This window comes from Mastigoproctus giganteus, chromosome 6 (genome assembly GCF_048544385.1).
Source record: "Mastigoproctus giganteus isolate SK-2022 chromosome 6, ASM4854438v1, whole genome shotgun sequence".
Lineage (NCBI taxonomy): Eukaryota > Metazoa > Arthropoda > Arachnida > Uropygi > Thelyphonidae > Mastigoproctus > Mastigoproctus giganteus.
The window spans coordinates 195,111,076-195,134,343 of NC_143580.1; the positions used below are offsets into that span (position 1 = coordinate 195,111,076).

General features: G+C 36.3%; 1 protein-coding gene across 1 annotated transcript in view; it reads left to right on the plus strand.

The window, feature by feature from the left end:
• Window positions 1-23,268, plus strand: part of Srp54k (signal recognition particle 54k) — a 121,419-nt gene that overhangs the window by 19,189 nt on the left and 78,962 nt on the right. The window contains exons 2-3 of the mRNA XM_090375601.1: window positions 5,060-5,151; window positions 16,939-17,023. Coding sequence (XP_090231727.1) covers window positions 5,060-5,151; window positions 16,939-17,023 — 177 coding nt within the window. The remainder of the gene's footprint in view (window positions 1-5,059; window positions 5,152-16,938; window positions 17,024-23,268) is intronic.

Below are 23,268 nucleotides of genomic sequence, written 5' to 3' on the forward strand. Positions count from 1 at the left end.
TTCTAAATGTGGGAACGTTTTCCGCATGCCTACCCGTACGTTCTCTACTATTGACCTATCTATATGCTCCCCCTCTCTCCTTCCTTCAATCACTTGGGAGGTAGAGGAGAACCTTTATGGAAGTGATCACTTCCCCGTGATAACCAGCCTACTTAAAGGGATGCCATGCCCACCTTTTAGGTTACCGCGATGGAAGATTTATCAGGCTACTGGAATACCTTTCAACACCTGGTAGACTTTAACATCAGTACAGTCAGTCAATAGCCTATCAATGATGCAGTGGCGTACATCACAGAAAGCATTGTCCATGCAGCTACAACTAAAATTCCGAAAACATCTACCCGGTTTCCGCCATTTCCAAAACCTTGGTGGAATACTGAATGCAAGCAGCAAAAAAGGCACAAAATAAAGCTTGGGGGATATTCCGACGATATCCTACCAATCTTTCAAAAGTGCACATGCGAAAGCACAATATATTCGTCGTCAGAGCCAAAAGGAATCGTGGATCCACTTTACATCCACTATTACCCAGTCAACCAGCAGTAAAGCTATCTGGGACAAAATCCGGAAATGAAGGGTAAATATACATCGCACCCTTCATTGGTGCTGGAGTGTAATGGATGCGTTATTGCAGACCCAACTACAATAGCCAATGTACTTGGGGAGACCTTTTCTGCCATCTCGTCAACATCTGCTTACTCCCCAGAATTTCTGGTCTGGAAAGATAAACTTGAAAAGCAGCCAATTAACTTTAAATCTAAAAGGTCTCATCCCTATAACGGGCCTTTTACCACGGAAGAGTTAGAAACAGCTCTAACTCTTACCAAGGCAAGTGCTACTGGACCAGATCTTATCCATTATGATATGATCAAACATCTGTCTGCAAAATCCATGGACCAACTGCTCTTTCTATATAACAGAATATTTCAAGAAGAGCAGTTTCCGGATTCCTGGCATAAGACAATCGTGCTTGCCTTTCCTAAGCCAGGAAAGGATCCTAAAATCCCAACAAATTACCGTCCTATTGCTCTGACTATCTGTCTGTGCAAAATTCTGGGTTCCTCTCCAGATTGCAGTGCGGCTTCCGTAGGAATAGGTCAACTTTGGACCATTTAATCAGGCTCGAAACTTGCATATGACACAACTTGGAGATTTGGAATTTTAAAAGATGTCTATAGCTTTGGCCTTAGAGGTAATCTCCCCAATTTTATTAAAAACTTTTTGTCATCGTTCTTTCCCAGTCTGTATAGGATCTACTCTCTCTCGCTCTTTTAGCCAAGAGGAGGGAGTACCTCAGGGATCCGTTTTAAATGTTATGCTTTTTGCCATCAAAGTGAATTCCATCACAGAAACTTCCTCCAACTGTAAACTGTGCCCTCTATGTTGACGATTTTAGCATATTTTGTCATTCCTGCAACATGAGGGTAATTGAGAGGCAACTGCAACATGCCACTGACCATCTGAACTCATTGGCAACGAATAACAGATTCAGGTTCTCTCTCCACAAAAGACTGTTTGCATGCATTTTTGCAGAAAGCGCAATCTTCACCCTGAACCTGAACTGAGGCTTGGACAAAATGCTATTCCAGTAGTACCTGAGACTAGATTTTTGGGGCTTATATTTGATAGAAAGTTGACCTTTCTACAACACATCTGTCAACTACGTGCGAAGTGCACGAGAGGCTTGAATATCCTACGTGCAATCTCCTCACATTCTTGGGGCGCTGACCAATGTACCTTTTTGCACCTCTATCGTGCACTCGTATGATCTAAGTTAGATTATGGGTGCCAAGTATACGCATCCTCTAGACTCAGCGTACTCCGATGGTTGGATCCCATCCACAATCAGGCAATCCGTATTGCCACTGGAGCATTTCGAACTTCTCCTGTCCATAGCCTATATGTCGAAGCGAATGAGCCCTCATTATCGCTTCGCAGGAAAGAGTTGTCTCTACAGTATGCTTTGAAGCTGAAATCTCTGCCAGACCATCCGACATGGACACCCGTTTTTGAGCCACGTTGGGAAAATCTGTACAACATTCACCAGACTGCCAATCAACCATTCGGTATTCGTATTCAAAGGCTACTCAATGATTTGAATATCACATTAGACAATGTTGCCCCATCACCAGAGAAACCTTCTCCACCCTGGCATTCTTGTGTCCCAAACTGCAACTTCTCCCTTAACAATTGGAGAAAGGACAGTATTCCATCCACCGTCTACCTGCAGCTCTTTTTAGCACAGCGCTCGGAACATGCTGACTTCTTGCCTGTTTACACAGATGGCTTGAGGTCAGAAATGTCTGTCGGATCTGCAGCTGTTTTCCCAGACACCACGGTATCTGAGCAGATCTCCAACGAATGCAGTGTGTTCACTGCAGAGCTGCACGCGGTTGAGCTAGCCTTAGATCGTATACAAACCACCAACCACAAAAAATATATATACCGATTATCTCAGTTCGTTGCAGGCTTTATCATCGATGAGGTTCAATCCTCATCCTGTCCTGACCCGGATACAGAAGAAGCTGCACTTCTTGCACAATCTGAATTTGAGGTTCGTTTCTCCTGGATCCCAGGCCACATTGGGATCTCAGGAAATGATATGGCAGACTTTGCAGCCAAATCAGCGAACCTCTTTAACTCGTGCCTGTTAGTCCCCTATACAGACTACAGGCAAGTAATTCGAAAGAAACTGGTATCCCAATGGCAACACTCATGGCATGGACAGACTGCAAACAAGTTATGTGAGATGAAGCCTGTAATTGAACATTGGCAGTCTAGTCTGTGGAGGAACCGAAAAGAGGAAGTTGTTCTATCTCGGCTCCGCATAGAAAATAAATAAGACATTGTCACTTGACACATTGCTATCTGCTGAGGGCAGACAACCGTCCTATGTGTAGAAATTGTGACACCATTTTAACAGTCCGTCATATTTTAATTGAATGCCAGTCTTTTTATAATGACCGTTGGTTAATTTTTTAGCCATCTGTCTGAGCCTTATACACTCAGACAGATTTTATCAGACAAGACAATGTGTCAGCTATTTTTAAGTTTTTACAACTTATTAATCTAAATAACTCTATCTAGAATGTTTTTATCATTTTATGCTTTATGAACGTTTTATATTGTATACTCTTTTACAATAATATACAAACAATTGTAATATTATAGTTTTATATTTTACATCTTTTTCACTTGGCGCATTATAGCCTTAGATGCTAATGTGCCATAAAATCCTAAAACAAAACAAAAAACAAAACAAAAGCATCTCGACCAGCTGGGTCGGTGTGACTAGAAAACGGAAGCCAGCTGGAGTTGTGAACATTAAAATCACCAAGGAAAATTACCTCACTGTTAGGAAAGTGTTGGATTGGAGAGTCAAGTTGCAAAGAGAGGAAGTCAAAGAGCTCCAAGTGATTAGTGGAGTTGGGAGAACAGTAGAGACAACAGATGAATTTGACCCAATGAGGTAGAGAGATTTTAAGCCAGAGAAGATCGAAGAGAGGAGATTCCAAATTTCCAAGTCTGACAGGGAATATCAGAACGGACATATGCACAAGTACCACCTTTGAGGCAAAAGGAATCATACAACAAATAATTTGGGCATCTGAGATGAGCAGTAGTTGAATCAACCAATAACTGAGATTCTGTCAGAAAAAGTACATGGGGTTTGGCAGACTGCAAGTGGAAATGGACATCATTTAAGATTAGAATTGAGACCATGTATATTTGTGAAATGAATTAGGAAGTGTTTGGGAGGTTTAGATCACAATGTCTGCAAGGTTGGTAGGATTAGTGCATTGACCGTTGAGAATTTTATAAATGAATTTTAAACCTTGTATTTGTTTGCATTTTGAAAGCAGTTTTGTATTGTATTTGGCTAAGTAAGAGTAATAATAGTTACTATCAAGATGAGAAATACTGTCCTAATGTAATATATATTTTAGGATTCTGGTTTGTATCTTTTCTATTTTGTCAATGAGATGGGATGAGTATAGCAACCATATCAAGCAAGAGAATTCAAGGAGCACTCAGGCTGCATATAATGTTAAAATTAGTTTCAAACTATGCAAGGAGGAAGCAAAATGTTTAATAAAGCTATTTAAATACATAAATGTATTTATGTATATTGTAAATTTGGAGATTTTCTGTGTATGATGTCATGTCATTGAGCAGCTTAAGCAAAATATCACAACCAGCAACTGTATGGTAGCATTTTAATGCAAGATGTACTATTACTGGATCCCTACAGGATAATTTTATTTCATACTTAATCATCATTTTATTCAGTTTCATTTTAACATTTTGACTTGAAAATCATACCTTAGTAGTAGTACATAATTACTTACCGATAAAATTGCATAACTTAGTAGCATGTAATTGTGAATTATATAGATTGAATATCTAAGATGATATTTAGTATTTTAGTTTCTGAATAAGTCTGCTAATGGTAAGTTCTCAAGCTTGATAAAGCTTGTTACTTGTTTATGCATTCCTTATTTGCAGTTGTTACAGTTTGAAACAGATTGTAATACATATTCATTAAATATTAATTTTTTTTTAAAATTAACACACTGTTCACTGTTTTATTGCAACAAATTAATTCTCATTTGCTTTTTGGTATGTGAACCTATCTCTATCACATGTTATATTTTACACTTAATTATATTATTAGACTTGTGAACACAAGACATATTTGAATTTTTGTTAAAAATTTATTTGAACTTGTTATTGTAATAATTATTCATCATTTGTATACAGAATCTTGTAACATAATTAACATTCCTTGTTTATTTTTAGTGCATTTTTAATTAGTCAGTTAGTAGCAAGCTTCCATATATTCACTATCATATAACCATCTGTATTACTATTCATGGCACATAATGTTAAATATTGAACTAAAATTATGCAGAAATTATGGTGGAAAACAAAATTTCAGTAATGAGACTTTTATTGTGTCTGTAAGCATATCCCATTTAACACATGTTCAAATATAAATTTTAAATAAACATCAGGTCCTTTTATTAATATACAGCATTTTGTACCATTATATTTATAGGTCTTAGATTCTATGCTAAAGGAGATATGTACAGCTTTATTAGAAGCTGATGTAAATATCAAATTAGTGAAGCAGCTGAGAGAGAATGTTAGGTATGTAATCATATAAGTATATAATTTTCATAAATTTGTTTATATAATGTTTGCATGTGAAATACAGAAAATTTTCTGTGGCTCAGATTTCAGTGTGCCATAGAAAATACAAGTGCAGAAAATAACAGTAAAGTAAAATCGAATTACAATAAATACTGTTTCAATGAAAATTACAGTATAACAAAAAAAGTATTTCTTGGTCCTGGCTGACTTCCCTTGTTATTAGTGTATTGTAAGTCTCATTTGAATGAAATAATTTGATGAAAAATTCAGTATAATGAATTATTTTCAAAGTCCACTTATACCTAAAAAATATTGCTTTATGAGGGAATTCAAAAAAGATTTGTTTTCACCCAGAAGTAGTTTTGATAGAATGAAGAAATTGTTTTTGTTTGATAGCTTGAAATCTCTCTATAGCAGTCACACAAATTTTGGTTTCGATTTGACAATTCATTTTATTTGCAACACTAAATGAAGTGAAGTGTCACAGTGGATAAAATGGAATGCAGATCAGTGAATCAGTTCCTCATTCTTCAAAGGAAAACACCCAAAACAGTTCACAAAGAAACAGTTGCTGTTTATGGAAAAGAATGCCCAGGTTAGTGTTGCTGCACATTAACAGTTCAAATGTGGAAGAACCTCAGTGCTTGATGAAGAAATCTCAGGATGCCCAGCAGCTGCATAACAGAAGAGTGTTGCAAAAATTGAGGCATTAATCCTGGAAGATCACTGTATTAGTGTCAGAGAACTAGATGCATAGCTCCAAAGTTGTGTAGGATCTGCAGAGAACATCATGCATCAACAGTTGCACATGAGTGAAGTGTCTGCTAGATGGGTTCCCAGACTTCTGACCTCTTACCAGAAGAAGGAAAAGGGACAATGTGCACATGGAAGTTGTCACTGTGCTAGGAAAAGCAAGAGGAGTTTTTTCACAGCTAGTCATCATGGATGAAACTTTGATCCACCATTATGATCCCGAAACTAAACGAATGTTAAAACAATGGAAGCATGCAGAATCACAACCCAAAAAAGGCAAAGGTGTAACTGAGTGCTGGCAAGGTGATGCTGTCAGTTTTTTTGGGATTAGCATGGTGTAATATTAACAGATTAGCATAGCATTAGTTGAGGCATATGATGCAAGAAAGCGTCTTATGCAGCATCAGCCAAAAAAAACCCCTCCCATTTCACCAATCCATCCATTCACTCCAAATGCCTGTCTAGCTCAGCCTTAAATTTATTTAAGCTGTCAACTTCCACAACAAGAGATGGAAGTCTGTTTCAGTAATCAACAACCCATTGGCTAAAGGCAAACTTCTACAACTGTCTTTCCTCAATTTGAATCTGTGCCCCCTCAGATTTGTAATCTGAGCAAGAGGAATAATCCCATCAGCATTGGGCTTGCTCAACCTGTTCAAGGCCTTATACACCTCAATCATATCACCTTGCAGGTGCCTATTCTCCAGGCGCTGCAATTTGCAGAACTTAAGCCTATCTTGGTAAGAGCACCCCTTTGTTCCCCTTGCCAATCTTGTTGCCCTTCTTTGTACTCATTGTAGCAACTCTACATCCTTAAAATGTGGCTTCCAGAGCTGTACACATTACTCAAGGTGTGGCCTGACCATTACAATGGAATAATCACCTCCTTATCCCTGCTAGCAAAATTCCTATATATCATTGACAAGACTCCATGACCTGCTCTGACAGCCCTTCTGCACTGCTCAGCAAACTTCATACCTGACTGCACAATTACCCCCAGGTCTTTTTCATTCTCCACTTTCCTGAGTGTAGTACCACACAGTTGGTACATTTCTCTTGGGTTATTGCTACCCATATGCAGTACTTTGCATTTGTCAATGTTAAACTTCAGCTGCCACTTCTCAACCCATTTGCCCAAATTATCTAGATCCTGTTGCAGTAGCATACTGTCTTTACCATTGCTAACAACCCTACCAGCCTTTGTATCATCTGCAAACTTGGACATTAAGCCTGAGGTACCTTCATCAATATCATTGATGAATACACAAAACAACAATGGGCCCAGCATCGAACCCAAGGGAACTCCACTAATAACATTAGTTCACAAAGAGTGGTATCTATTGATTACCACTTTCTTTCGTCTCCCACTTAACCATCCCTTTATCCATTGTAGCAACTTGCCCTTAATGTCATACTGCTCCGATTTGTACAGCAGTCTTCCATGTGCAATAGTATCAAAAGCTTTCCTGAAATCCAAGTAAATGATATCAAAATTAATTTTTGCATCTAGTTCCTTTGTGGCCACATCATAGTATCCAATCAAATTGGTCAGACAAGATCTCTCTTTAACAAACCTATGCCTTGTCTTAACTATTAACTTAAGTATAGATGATCCTGCAATGCTTCTTTAACCAGTGACTCCATTATTTTCCCTGGAACACAAGTTAAATTAACAGGTTTATAGTTACTTGTGTCATCTTTTGAATCCCTTTTGTGAATTGGGGATACATTTGTATACCTCTAGTCCATGAGGAGCTCCCCTGAGTCCAAGGAAGATTCATAATTATGGCTAAGGATAAGATTACCCTCAGAAGGGTTGTACTGTGATGGTGAAGTATTATTCCAAACTCCTTAAAAACTCCTATGTGCTGCTATAAAAAAAAAAGATTAGAAAAGCTGTGCACCTACCCCATGATGATGCCACTGCATATTCCTCACTCTGCAGTAAGTTGTGTCCAAGAACGTGGGTTTGAAATATTGCTGTCCTGCTTATTCCTCTTTCACCCTTGGATTTCTTCCTCTTTCCCTCCCGAAGAGGCGCCTCCGTAGCCAGGTGGGCGGGAGCAGCAGTGCGTAGCACACGCTTCTTGATTAGACTGGGGTTTGAGCCCCTGACCACCAGATGCGGAAAGGTCAGGGAATGACCACCGCATATCCCCGGAGCAATATGGCCTTAGTTGCTAATGCTCCTTAAAAAAAACAAAATAAATAAATAACCCTCCCGAAGTCCTTTCTCTGCAGAAAATACTTTGCTGCCAATGAGGAGGTGATTTCTGTTGCCATGTCGTGATTCGAAGGAGAGTCAGAGGACCTCTACAAAACTGGGCTACTGAAGTGTACTGAGAGGTGGCAAATGTGTGCCCTTTTGTGTGTGCTATTTTGTCTGGTGACTATACTGAAAAAGTGTAATATGTGGTGTTTGTTTCAATATTCTATCACAACTACTTCAAGGTGAATATAAATCTTTTTTGAACCCTTTCCCTCATACAATGGAAGAAAAACTGTATGGAAAATTATCAGTGGTACTGTCTAATCCATATTTACAATATGGCTACACAGTGCCACTGCTATCAAAATACAGCTATCAAAGCATTTCATTTTCTTGAAGGGGAAAAAAAAAAAAAGGAAGTTTTAAAAGAATTAAAAAAATTCATTATCACATAATTTTTGAATAATTATGCCTCCTTTTCTCCCCATTACATCTGTGGTACCTACATATTTTTGAGTGTAGTATTTTTGATTTAATTTAGGGAAAAAATTAGGCAGCATTAAAAACAAACAACATATTAATATGTGAAGAGTAACAATAGTGTAGATGTTAGAGTATAAGTTGACTTTGACTACAATGCACCCCTAGTTTTGGACCTTGCGAAGCCAGAAAATGTGTTGACCTGTGTATAATCAGATATTAGAAAATGTGCTTTGAGGGCCGACGTTGCCCAATTTTGTATATTTTGGTATCGTGAATTGGGTAAAGTGTGTTTTTACTTTTGCACCCACATGTATTTCATCGTTTTATTAATTTATTATTGATTTTAAAGTCAATCTTTAAAATATAGTAGAAATTACTACTTATATATATTAGTAAAATAATAAGAGGAGTATACCTCAATATAGTGCGTAGAACCCTTCCGTATGATACCCTCCAGAAATTAAAACGGAAAAAACGAAAAAATCGGCAAACTTACCGGTACATTAGAGTAAAAAATAAATAATTAAATAATCAATTTAACACAATACAAATCAATTTAAAACAAATGAAAATCAAATTAACGCAATTTTCATTCCTGTGATCACGACATACGGTCGAAAAGCGTTGTCAGCTTCAGGAAGGAAAATCGTTTTGAATATTTTCGTTTGATTCTTTTAATTGCGTTAATTTGATTTTCATTTGTTTTAAATTGATTTGTATTGTGTTAAATTTATTATTTAATTATTTATTTTTTACTCTAATGTACCGGTAAGTTTGCCGATTTTTTCATTTTTTCCGTTTTAATTTCTGGAGGGTATCATACGGAAGGGTTCTACGCACTATATTGAGGTATACTCCTCTTATTATTTTACTAATATTATTATCAACGTAGAACATATTGAGTAGCACAGCTCTGATTCATACTATCAAATTATATATATTAGAAATGTGCAGTAGTAGTTATTTATACAAATAATGATTCTTTTGAAAAAATTTTCAGTGATATTCATTAGAATGAAAATTTGGTATAACAAAATGATTCGTGCACCCTGAGAAGTTTGTTGTTATGGAATTTTATTGTATGTTATTTCTTTGTAACTCTAATATAAGTCCATATAATTGCCTACACAGAGCCTTTTCCCATCAAATTCTAGTTGGAACTGCTATTAGTTTTAACACTTTCTGCCTGACTCTCTATTATATCTCCATTAAAGATATCCCCTGGCTAATATTTTCCCTAATTCAGTTTCATTGTATTGTGTATTAATGCTTTTAACGTGGTCACTACCCATTGAATTACTCGAGGCAGAGACTTTCCCGTGGTCTTGCAGCGAGTTACAGCACTCACCGTCACAATAAGTTAGATAATTAATTAACTGAATTTTCTATATGCTATAAAAGTGGTAATAATTTTTGCTATGTAAAAGTGATTGCTGCTGCTATTTTATCAAGTGATTTTTTTTTTTTTTTTTTTTTTTTTTTGTTGTACCAGTACATATTCCCATCTATTTGAAATATATACAGTCAGTACTTGTATAGCACGATAGTTGTGTTCCTAGAAACCCTCGTGCAATATAAACAACAGGCCCTATGGGAAAAATAGGGTTAGGTGCTGACCACCCAAGATTGAACATACATTTGTAACCAAAACATTTTAATCGTAATAAAATTCCTAAGTATTTTATTACGACTATTACGTAATAAAATATTGCTAATGCTTTTGCTTCTATCGTAAGCAAACTTGTTTTTTGTTTGATTTTCTATCCAAATAGATGACAGCCGTTCCATCTCTTCCAATTCTTTGTGTTTTGATCTAATGGATTTTAATTACACTTTGAGTTGTTCCTGCAATGAAAGTTGTTTTTATTTTCTCTGCATTCTTTCTAATTCTCGGCATTGCCTCATTTAGGCCTGTAGCACGTGCAATATCACATGGTCTTTCATTTCGCTCAAAGCGTTTCACAATTTCATATTTTTTTCTCTATTGACAGGCAGACCGGCCATAAGCCTTACCGGGGAAACCCTGCTGGTCCGGAGGACGGTGTGATTTTGGCCATAAACACTAGTGTGAGGCCACTACAAATTTTCCCGGGTAAGAATTTTTGACCCAGTACACCTCTGTTTATCGATATTGCTTTTCTTTTTCTCTCTGAATCTGTAGTGTCTTCACCAGGATGCTTCCTTTTCACACATTGGCGCCTCCGTAGCCAGGTGGGAAGGAGCAGCAGTGCGTAGCACACGCTTCTTGATTAAACCGGGGTTCGAGCCCGTCACCACCAAATACGGAGGATGCGGAAAGGTCAGGGAATGACCACCGCATGACTCGGAGCAATATGGCCTTAGTTGCTAATGCTCCTTAAAAAACCAAACAACAACCTTTTCACACCTTTTAAGTATTTTTAGGGAATAAAGCACAATTACAAAATGAGGAGGCATGCTTGATACACATAAACAAAGCTGTGTGCATGTAGCAACTGAATAAACAACACCATAAAGGCAGAGAGAGACACTATTAATACCTCACTAGCTCACATTTTACTAAAGCACATTTCTGGGGATTACTACCATAAAACAATAAAAACAATTTCCAGTTGCGTTTCTGCTAGTGGAATCTGTTATAAACTGGTAGTAAACTCGATCTAATTGCATTTGCGATAATACAGATAGCTGTAATTGTGTGGGTTTTTACGTTATTATGGTGAAATGTGTTTCCCCTTCACTGATATAAAAAACATAAATACATTTTCAGAATCTTCTCTTCATTCCTATCGTGTTGCGTTCAGTTGGGGTGATTCCGTGTTCGACTGCCATTTCTTGTAAACACAAAGGTGAATTGTGCATAAGCGAATTCGGTTTGTGTTATATACGATATCGTTCCCCTATTTATAAATTGTGTATGATCGAATTCATGTAGTGTAAACACATGTTATAAAAGGACTGACTGTATGTGCACAAGCGAGAAGCACCAGTAACAAGATAGCTGACTTACTGCAGAGCTGGATAAGTGAAAAAGTGTCTACTGTACCGCAGATTTTTATGTGCCAATATGTAATTCCACATATTTTCAGAAATGGTGCCACATTTTCAGAAAAGGTGTCATATATTTTCAGAGTGATACTTGTGTTGAATGCCGATCTTTCCTGCTCAGCAGTGGAAGACAAAATCTGTACTGTAGTAAAGGATTAAGAAGGATATTGTACATCACCAGTGATTGAAAGATTGAGTTATTTTATGAGTATATGTACATCTTGAAGTGTTTCATGGTTCATATGTGTGCTAATACAATTTTTTGCAAAATATTTGTACTAATACAATTTTTTAAAAATATGATTTAATTTTGTTGATCAAAATTTATATTTATAGTTTAATTTTTTACATGTAATAATTACTGCAAAGTACTGCATATGGGTAGCAGTAACTCCAGAGAAATGTACCAACTGTGTGGTACTACACTCAGGGTAGTGGAGAATGAAATATGTCAGATATCAAGTTTTCTGACAGTGCAGACAGACTGCCAGAGCAGTTCTTGGGGCCTTGTCAATGATATACAGGAATTTTGCTAGTAGGGATAAGGAAGTCATTATCCTCTTGTATAAGGCAATGGTCAGGCCACTCCTTGAGTGCTGCACACAGGTCTGGAAGCCTCATTTTAGGAAGGATGTACAATTGCTTCAACGAGTACAGAAAAGGGTAACAAGACTAGTGAGGGAAACAAAAGGGTGCTCTTATGAAGAAAGGCTTAAGTTCTGCAAATTGCAGTGTCTGCTACTGCTACCTATATGCAGTACTTTGCATTTGTCAATGTTAAACTTCAATTGCCATTTTTCAGCCCATTTGCCCCACTTTTCTAGATCCTTTTGCAGTAGCATATTGTCATTACTGTCATTAACAACCCTGCCAACCTTTGTATAATCTGCAAACTTTGACATTAAGTTTGATATACCTTCATCAGTATCATCGATAAATACAGAAAACAACAATGGACCCAACCCCGAACCCTGGGGACTCCATTAATAACACTAATAACAGTTTTATCTTTTAATTGACAGGAAATACGTGAAATAAATGTAAATCTTGACGTAGGACTAAATTTAAAACTAAGTTAAAAAAAAATGTTTAACTTACAAGGATGCTAGGTTTTTGTGCATCAACAAAAAAAAAAAAAAAGGAAAGAAATTAAAAAAAAATTGTTCAACTTTTATTCTTCAATTGATGTTCTTCCAAAAGTTACTGATCGGATGCCTCTTAAATTTTATACAGACTGTCATCTTTAATCATCCAGAAAGGCAGTTTATTCTGGTGGTTGACAGCACATTAATCAGATGTGAATTTCCATAGGTCTAATTTATTAGCTTTTCCTAATAATGTATTTATTCTACCTGGTTTTTGTCTGGTTTTAATGTGAAAATTCCAGTCATTCAGCATCCCCTCCCACCAGTGCTTCATAATCTCTCCTCATATTAACATCCCTTTACTATTTTCATTGGATGAGTTGTTTGTCTTTCTGGATCAGGAATCTCAATGCCTTTCCTTTGATGCAGTTGCCAGACCTGAACAATATTCCAGATGTAGTTTTAAAAAATTGACTTTTATAATGGAACTGCCTCCATCTCCCTAGATGCTAAATCATTAATTTTTTTTTTTTTTTGGTAGTTGTTGGCGCATCGGCTTCTGTGGCCATTATGCACCTCCCAAGGTTTTTGCAGTACTTTGATCCAAGCCCGAGGTGGAATTCGAACCCACGACCGAAGTGGGTAAAGTACCTGCCTAGGTTGCCAGGCAGGTACTTTACCCACCTGGCTAGCCCGGTTGGCACCAAATCATTAATAAAATACTGTGTACCTTCCTTTCCATCTCCTTACAATGCATATTAATCTTCATGTCTGATTGTAATAAAGAAATCAGACATTTTCTGTCATTTGCATCCTGGCCAATATCACTTTTCTGTATTATTCCTATTGTGTGTCTGTGTAACTTCTTTGTTTCTCAATGAGTTGACCAAATGGAGCTTATGGCTATTATCAACCCTCTCTCCTCAACTTTGTGTGTCAAATCAACTTCCACACTTAAAACTGCCTTTTTTTTTGTTTTTAACTCACTGTAACCATGTTTTCAAAAGAACACATGGCAGTTTTTTTCTTTATTGGTCATAGAGTGATAATTTCCATTGGACTCAAAATTCTACATTCATTTCAACCACTTTGAAGTGAAAAGCCAGTTTTGGATTTAAGACCTGCTTGCAGCTTTTTTTCATATGCATGTGTTGTTTTGTTTTAATTTATTTACAACTCTGGGAAATTTGTTAGCAGGTCTTGGGCACTTAGAGTGCTTGACTTTCAAAGTCCCACAGTTCATTTACTGGATGTTATTAGCAAAGGGCAATTTTTTTTTAATTGACTTCCTGTAAATAGCACTGTTGTGGCTACTTTTAATTGTTTCTATTTAAGGAGGAAAAAAATTTCAGTCAAAAATATTTTTCTTTCATTGTTGCATTATATAAGCTTTTGAAATTGTACTGTTATAAACAGTTTGCAGTAACACTTAAATTATGAAGTTTAAAAACTAGTTCTCTCTGACTTTTAGGCTACATTAGTGATTTCCAACCTTTTTTTTTTTTTGAGCCCAGTATCTCCCCTTTCACCAAATATTCTTTTTAACTCTCTTCCCCTCCCCACCTTGAAAATCAAAATTTTTCATGTATAAAATTAGTTAAAAACATTTACTGTATATACAAATTTAAAAGTATTTTGATTTTGAGAGTGTATCTATGAATTGTTGAGGTCTCTCTGTTAATTAAAAAAAAACAAAACAAAAAACTATTAATATAAGAACTATTTGTTATTCTGTTTAATCTAATCTATTTCCAAAACAACTCAAGAAATTCATAGGAATTTTACAGGCTTATTAATTAATTCATCATTCATTCATTCATGAATGATGAATTGACTAATAAGAGAGCAAAGAGTGGGAATAAGGAATTCTTCACATATATAAATGCAAAAAAGAGGACAAATCAGATCGGACCCTTATGTAATGGATGTCGGATTGTATTAGATACCCCAGCTGATATTGCAGATGAACGCAACAGTTAATTTGCATCAATATTTACAGAAGAAAAACCCTTTGTCAATGACATATTATGGGAATGAAGTTGAAAAATATGTAATTAATGTTATTGAAATTTCACATGATTATTTAACAAAAAAAATGTTGAGCCTACAGGCGACCAAGGCTCTTGGGATTGATGGCATATACCCTATAATTTTAAGGGAGGCGGCAAGTGAGTGCATTGAACCATTAAGGCTAATTATGAGAGCATCACTGGACTCAGGAGAGATTCTGTCGGATTGGAAAAGTGCCACTGTGTCACCAATACATAAAGGTGGTTCTAAGAGTAGTGGAAATTACTGACTGGTTAGTCTTACTTCAGTAGGAGGGAAAATCATGGAGGCAATGATCAAGGGTGGAATTTAGGATCATTTAGATAGAAATAGAATTCTGAAGGATACTCAGCATGGTTTTGTAAAGGGAAAATCATGTTTAATTAACAAATCTGGTTAGCTATTTTGACAGGGTCACTCATGAGCTGGATTTAGGGAATAATTGCCTAATTTTAGCAAAGCATTTGACTCAATCCTACATCAGTGGTTACTTTATAATTGGAATCACAGGGAAAATCCTTAGATAAATAGCAGGATGGCTGCAGGACAGGAGGCAGAGGGTTGTGGTAAATGGTTTTTCCTCAGATTGAGTTAATGTAAGAAGCGGGGTTCCCGAAGGATCAGTATTGGGACCAGTGTTGTTTTTGATTTTCCTAAATGACATTAATGAAGGGATAGAGTGCATGATGTTTAAATTTGCAGATGATGTAAAGATCAGTAGAGTAGTTAATGATCACTGCCAAGCAGGGTTTCTTCAGGGTAACTTAGACTTCAGGGATGGTCAGAAAAATGGCAGCTATGCTTTAATTCAGCAAAATATAAGGTCTTACACCTGTGGAACAGCAACCCCAAAGTAACTTATACACTTATTGGAGTTGAAGTTAGTAGTGGAAGAAAGGGACTTGGTAGTTACGATAAAGTTAGACATGAAGTTCTCCGAGCATTGTAGACAGGTTGCAAGGAAGGCCCACGATGTCCTATCGATGATTTATCGAACATTTGCTAGTAGAGATGAGGATATCACAATCCCATTATATAAGGCTATTGTTAGACCACACTTGGAATACTGTGTTCAAGTATGGAGACAGCACCTAAAAAAAGACATTGAACTTCTTGAAAGGGTCCAAAGATGGGTAACTCGCCTGGTGAGATTAGCAAAAGGAAATCCATATGAGGAAAGACTGAATATGTGGGTTGCACAGCTTGGAAACTAGGTACCTTAGAGGTGACTTGATTGAGGTGTTTAAGGGTCTGAGAGGCAAAAGTAAAATGAAAGAGGACAAAATTTTCACAGTTGTAAATGATTCTAAAACTAGGGGCCATAATTTCAAGTTGCGGGGGGGGGGTAGATGTTTAGACATTTAGGTTGCAGGAAGTTTTATTTTAGCCAGTGAGTTATAAATTACTGGAACAAGTTATCTACATAGGCAGTTGAGGCTAATAGTTTGGGGAAATTCAAAGGTCAGCTGGATAGTTACCTATGGGAGGAGGGAAATGCATAGGTTGTGTATTTCCTTTTCTTTTATTTAATTTTATTATTATTATTTTACTTTTTTTTTTTGCTGGTGATGCATAAGCCTTAGGCTTCCTTGCACCAAATGGCCATTATTAATTCTAATACTCTACCATTATTAATTCTAATACTTCTAATAATTGTTGATAGATAAGGAAATTTAATTGCTTTTATTTGTAATATAAAATGTATTTTTAATATAAATAAACATAAATTAAATATTTTACACAATATAGTTATATTTATTTTAAACAAACAGCTGTAATGAGATTGCTACACTTGATGTGACTGAGCCAGTTTAGAAATGTTAGACTCTGTCGTAGGGCTTCCATTATTGGTGTGACAAACCAAATGCCCCTACAATTTATAAAATGCCCTCTAGAGGGCAGTGGCACCTCTGCTGGGAACCACTGGACTACATTATTTTGACAGTTAATATATTTTATGTGGGATTTATGGGAACTTTTCCTGACATTGTAACCAAGATTACAATTTAAACCTTGTGATTTCCCCTGCGATACAGCAGAGATTCAGCTATATGTATAGATAAACATTTATTTTTTGATATAATCTTACTGATATTTGTTATCAAATAATAAAATACCACAATATACATTACTGATTATAATCAGTTTTTATTAAGAAGTTAATATTAATTTATTTAGGTCAGTTATAGATTTTGATGAAATGGCAGCAGGCTTAAACAAGCGTCGCATGATTCAGTCTGCTGTATATAAGGAACTCGTAAAGGTATTGTCTTAAATTTATTTCATATACCCTTATTTAAAAATATTATTTGTCGATTACTTAAATTCCACATTGTCATATTTTCCTTTTAATATTATGATATTCAAATTTTCCTGTTGAGGAATTTTTATACTTGTAATTTTAAGATTTCTTAGAAATATTTTTGATGTTTACAAGGAAACTGCACTAATGCATGGAATTATGCTGATCAGGAATATTAAATTTGTTTTTGCTAAGTAGTTATACTTATGAGTTATAAATTTTTTTTTGTTACAGTGTTAAGGCTATGGGAAATTTTTATATGAGAAATAAAGCAAAGAATTAACACAAGTGCAAAAAATAATAAAAGATAAAATTTATCACAGTAACAATAAGACAAGTAATCAGTAGGCATGTAGAACTGAACACAGAAAAAGAAATTTTGGAAATAAACAATGAATAAATTTTGTCTCCAGGAAAGTAGAGTAACGACTGTGTTATACAAGATCTTGGATGAAGCATGTATTTTCTGTAATGTATCTTTATGTTCCATTTCTTCATTAGTAACCATGCTTATTCTTTAAATTTTTCTCTTTTAAGAGCTGATCCTTCACTTCATCTAAATAAAATTCATATAATTAATATCTGTTGTATTGCAAAAGTAAAGGAAAAGATGCAGTAATACTCATAAGTTGAAGCACTGAAAACTGACATATAACATATAATATATGTCACATTGTCATATTTTCCTTTTCACAAACAAATTTTACATTTCCAAACAATGTGTGTGAAGCTTGAATTGGTTAAGTTTCATTATCAACTTTTTATTACAATTCATGGCTGTTTGCTTTATTGCTGGAATAAACATAATTTCCCATAGTCTAAGAATTTAACATGGAAAATTTAAACTTGTGAATAATAATTCCTTAGCAAAATCAAATTTTGTTATTCTTGACCAAAAACTGAATTAAACAAGTTCTAAAAATCTTTTGTCACAACTTGTGTAGTTTCCTTGTTAGGGTAATTTTATATTATGGTTTTGATTATAAAACCTTGCAAGTATTATATAGGATAAACAATAGTCTGTAGATCTATGTTTTATAAAGTACATATGAATTTTATAGGGAAGAGTAATGTTTTGATGATTATTTTATCAGTTTAAAATGTATGCTTTGTAATGCATTTCAGAATTTTATCAGATTATTTTTAATGTTGTTCCTCAGGGCTTAGTAACTTGTTGAAAAACTTATGAAGTGAATGTTGAAATTACTGTGATAAATAGGGATCAGAGGTTTGATAAATAATCCAATACAGATTTTCTTACCTTATATTAAACTCACAATAATTTAATTTTTATCTGGATCACATTTAAGATCCTTAGATGGATCACAGTATGCAAGGAGGCAGAGGGTTGTGATTAATGGTTACACTTCAGATTGGGTTATTATAAGAAGCAAGGTCCCTCAAAGATCAGTACTGGACCACTGTTATTTCTGATTATCTTAAATGATGTTGATGAAGGGATATAGGATGTGATGTTAAAATTTGCTGATGATATCAAGATCAGGAACTGATCATTAGGTAAATGATCAAGGCCAAGCAGCATTTCTTCAGAGTGACTTAAATCAGTTTCAGGAACATTCAAGAGAAGTGACAGCTCTTTTAATGCAGCAAAATGCAAGGAGCAACCCCACAATAACTTATATATACTTGGTGGGGCTAAAATAAAAAAGAGTAGATAAAGAAAGGAATTCGAAGGTTACAATATGGGCAGACATTAAGTTTTCTGTGCAGTGAAGATAGGTGGTAAGGAGGTCCCATGATGTATCAAATGATTTATCAAACATTTGCTTGTAGGGATAGAGAAGTCATAATCTCATTGAACAAGACATTTGCAAGACTGCATTTGGAATACCATGTCCAGGTACAGAGGCTGAACTATTGAGCTTCTTGAAAGGACCCAGAGATGGGTGATGTATCTAGTGAGATTGACAGAAGGGCATCCATATGAGAAAAGACTTTTGAATACATGGGCTACAGTTTGGCAAATGGGCATATCTTGGAGACAAGGAGGAGGCGGGGGGGATTAAGGTCTACCAGTAGTTGAATGAGAAAGTAAATTGAATATTATAAATGAATGATGTATACGCTGTTATAAATCATTCTAGAACTAGGAGCCATAAATTCAAATTATGGCAAAGAGATGTAGACCAGATTGTTCGAAGTTATTAATTTGTGTAATAAGTTGCTTCCATGAAAGGTTGAGGCTAACATCATGGGAAAATTAATAGTTAGTTTTTCTCACCGGAGGAGGGAATCACATTGGTAGTTTTAATATAATTAGGAAATGATGTTACATGGTGATTTTCCATGAAATTTATCTCTCTAAATAACCACTACTATGCTTAAAAGTTGGTGAGTTTTTTTAAAAGTTAGTTTATATATGCTTATTGACTAAAAGTACTGTACAATTAGCTTATTGACAATGTACTAATTGTATAGTACATTTAGTACAATACAATTTAGTCAATAAGTCTAAATAAACTAGCTTATAAAAAACTGGTGTGGTATAATAGTGGTTATTTAGAGAGAAAAATTTCGTAGGTAGTTTTATTTTTATTTTATATTACTTATTTATTTGTTTTGATTGATGGAGCAGACACTTGGGGCTTACTTGCATCATATGGTTAATACTAATATTGTTGGCAATTTGTATCAAAAATGCATAATACATTCAAAATGTTCCCAGAATTGCACACTGGTATTAAAATGGTTTGTGCTATGTCTGTAAGCTATCATGGGGCATTGACACCCTCATTGAGCTTGGTGTGGACATGACACCCTCATTGAGCTTGGTGTGGACATGTGTCAAGTGGGAATTAGCTTGACCACTTCACTCTTGTTACACCAGATCAATTGCAGAATGTCTGAACAGTGTACTAACATCAAATTCTTCTTTAAACTTGGGAAAAGTGCCACAGAGATGCTGCAAACATTATAGAAAGTTTATGGAGATGATGCTTTGAAGAAAACAGCAGTTTACAAGTTGTTTAATTGATTTATAAATGGACAGGAAACACTGCAAGATGGACTTTGCAAAATGATAGGTGAATGACTTTTGTTGAGATTGCTCATGAAGTTGGACTGTCTGAAGGCTCAGTAATCACAATTCTGATGTTAGATTTAGGGATGCATCTCACGTATGCAAAATTTGTTCCACACTTGGACTGTAGGCAGTTCAGCAGTTCCTGACTGCAAAAAAATTCGCAGTCATGCAGCAGCCTCCCTACTCCATTCACCTTGTGCCATCTGACTTCTGGCTGTTTCCTAAAATGAAAATGGGACTGTCATATTGCAACAGTGGACGACATCAAACGAAATGCGAAAGTGGCCCTATGTGCACTAAAAAAACATGATTTTAAAGAATGTTTCAAAGTTTGGAAAGCATGATGGAGCAAGTATTTTTTTATTTATTTATTTTTTTTTTTTAATGTAAACCCCAAACACGAGAGGTATTAGAACCTATAGTACTTAGTACTGTGCTTGGGTTATAGGTTGAGAAGACGAAAGAAGATATTTGTTGACATTGGACTTGAACTTCTGTAGACTGTAATCTTCAGGAAATATGTATGAAGGAAGGTTGTTCCAGAAAATGGCAGTTGAATGAATAAATGGGGAAGATGAAAAGTTGGTTCTGTAAGTTTGAAGTTGGGCAGTAAATGGATGTTTGCTGGTGGCGGCACGTGTTTGGACTGTTTTGACAGAGAGAGAGAGAGAGAGAGAGAGAGCGGGAATTATAGAAGCCAATTCAGAAGAACAGTGCCCATGGAAGTATCTGTAGAAGAGGCATGCAGTAGAAACAGTATGTCTATGAGACAGCGAGTGGAGAGACTCTGTTAGAGATGAATCATTAATTAACCTAACTGCCCTCTTCTGAACGGAATCAAGAAGGCTGAGAGAGGTTTTGGGGGCACCATCCCAGTTGTGGGACCAATATTCCATGGTAGGCGGATTTGCAATTTGTACAGAGTGAACAGCTGTCTGGAAGAAAAGTAACGCTGAGAGTGAAAGAGAAAACCAATTTTTTTAGATGCAGAGGAAGCAATATTTGTGCTTGTGCCAAGAGAGATTAGAAGTCAGAGTAATCCCCAAAAGAGATATCATTTTGCCTAGAAATCAGTGTTACCAAAGATAAGCATAGGAGCAGAAGAATTCTTTTTCCGAGATATAAGACACGACTGAGTTTTAGAACGATTGAATTCAACTAAGTTGTCTTTGCCCAACTGGAGAATTACCTGGAGATTGGCATTTAAGGAATTGGTAGCAGATTTTCGAGAAGTTGAAGCTGATTGAGCAGGGCAAGATTTCTCAAAATGGAAAGTAGAATGCAATGTGCTATCATTGACAAAACTATGGAAGAAGGTCATTAATATACAATAGGAAAAGAGTGGGGGAAAGAACTGAACCTTGGAGAAGTTAGAAGACAGAGAGCCAATTACCATCACCCTCAGTGAGCGATCAGAGAGAAAACTGGATAACCAATTACAAAAAACAGTTGGCAAACCATAAGATGGAAGCTTGTTTAGAAGACCTTTATGCCAAACACAATTGAAATGAGATGTCAAGAGCAACTGCTTGTGTTTCACCCAACTTTTACATTGTTAGTCCATAAATGGGCAACATAAGCCAGAATATCACCAGTGGATCGACACTGATGGAATCCATACTGGCGATCGTTGATCAGACGGAAGGTTTCTAGGTAGTTTAAGAGTTGGCAGTTAATTGATTTCTCCATTACTTTAGAAAGAGTAGAAGTAATTGCAATGGGACGATAATTGGATGGGAGGGATTTGTCACCCTTTTTAGGAACTGGCTGGATATGAACAAATTTCCAAGCAGAAGGAAAAACGCCTTTGGAATAAAGAAAAAAGAAAGTGAAAAAAGCCGGAATAGAACAGGAGTAAGTTCAGGAGAACATGTGGAGAAATACCATCAGGACCTGGAGCTTTCTTAGCATCAAGATTCGTCAAAATCCTTCTGACATCCTTTTGACGGAAGACCACAGGAGGCTTGTTTGTTTTAGTTAGTTGTTGGTGCATTGGCTTCTATGGCCATAATGCACCTCCCAAGATTTTTGCAGTACTCAGATCCAAGCCCAAGGCGGGATTCAAACCCGCGACCTTTGGGTTGCCAGGCAGGCACTTTACCCACCCGGCTAGCCCAGTCGGCACCACAGGAGGCATTGAATGGAGCGTGTTGGGAATGGTGAAAGATGTTTTACCAAGATCATTAATACATGAGTTGGAAGAAAAATGGGATGCTAGCAGGTCAGCTTTATCCTTGGCTGAAGTGACAACAGAACCATCTGGTTTGGACAGAGGTGAGAGCAGAGATGGGCAAAAGTTGCGGCCCAATAGTTTTGGCAAGAGACCAGAATGCTCAGCTACCATTAGGGCAAGAAGCAAGTTTTCTACTCTTAGCTTGTTCAAAATCTAGTTTGGACTGATTAATAACTGCTTTACAATTGTTGCAAGCTTTGGTGTAGGCAGAAAATAAAACTGAAGAATTAGAAACAAGCCAATTGCGATATGCAATGTTCTTCCCTTGAACAGCCTCGGCACATTTATTGGAAAACCAAGGTTAGATAAAGGACGAGATTTTAAAGTGGAGTGTGGGATAAAAGATTCCATTCCTGCAAGAATAATTTCACTGACACGATCTGAGCAAACATTGACATCAGAAGTTTTGAAACAGTAACCCGACCAAGGAAAAGAAGAAAAGAAATCTTGCAGGTCATCCCATTTTGCATTCTTGTAATGCCAAACAATACTAGGTTGGGAATGGAGATAAAGCCATGAGATAAAGGCTCCATTGGAGACGAGACAATCACCAAGTTGTGATGTGAGGTGCCTAAAGGACCTCTCACTTCGGCCGTGTATTTAGAAGGGTTGTTTGTGAGAAGAAGATCAAGTGTGTTGGCTGTATGGTTAGGATTGTTCGGTATTCTTGTAGGTAAATGAACAGTCAGTGCAAAGTCATTAGTAATTGCAAAAGCCTCAGCATCTCGACCAGCTGTGTCGGTGTGACTAGAAAACGGAAGCCAGCTGGAGTTGTGAACATTAAAATCACCAAGGAAAATTACCTCACTGTTAGGAAAGTTGCACTGGAGAAAGTCAAGTTGCAAAGAGAGAAAGTCAAAGAGCTTCAAGTGATTAGTGGAGTTGTGAGAATGGTAGAGACAACAGATGAATTTGACACAATGAAGCAGA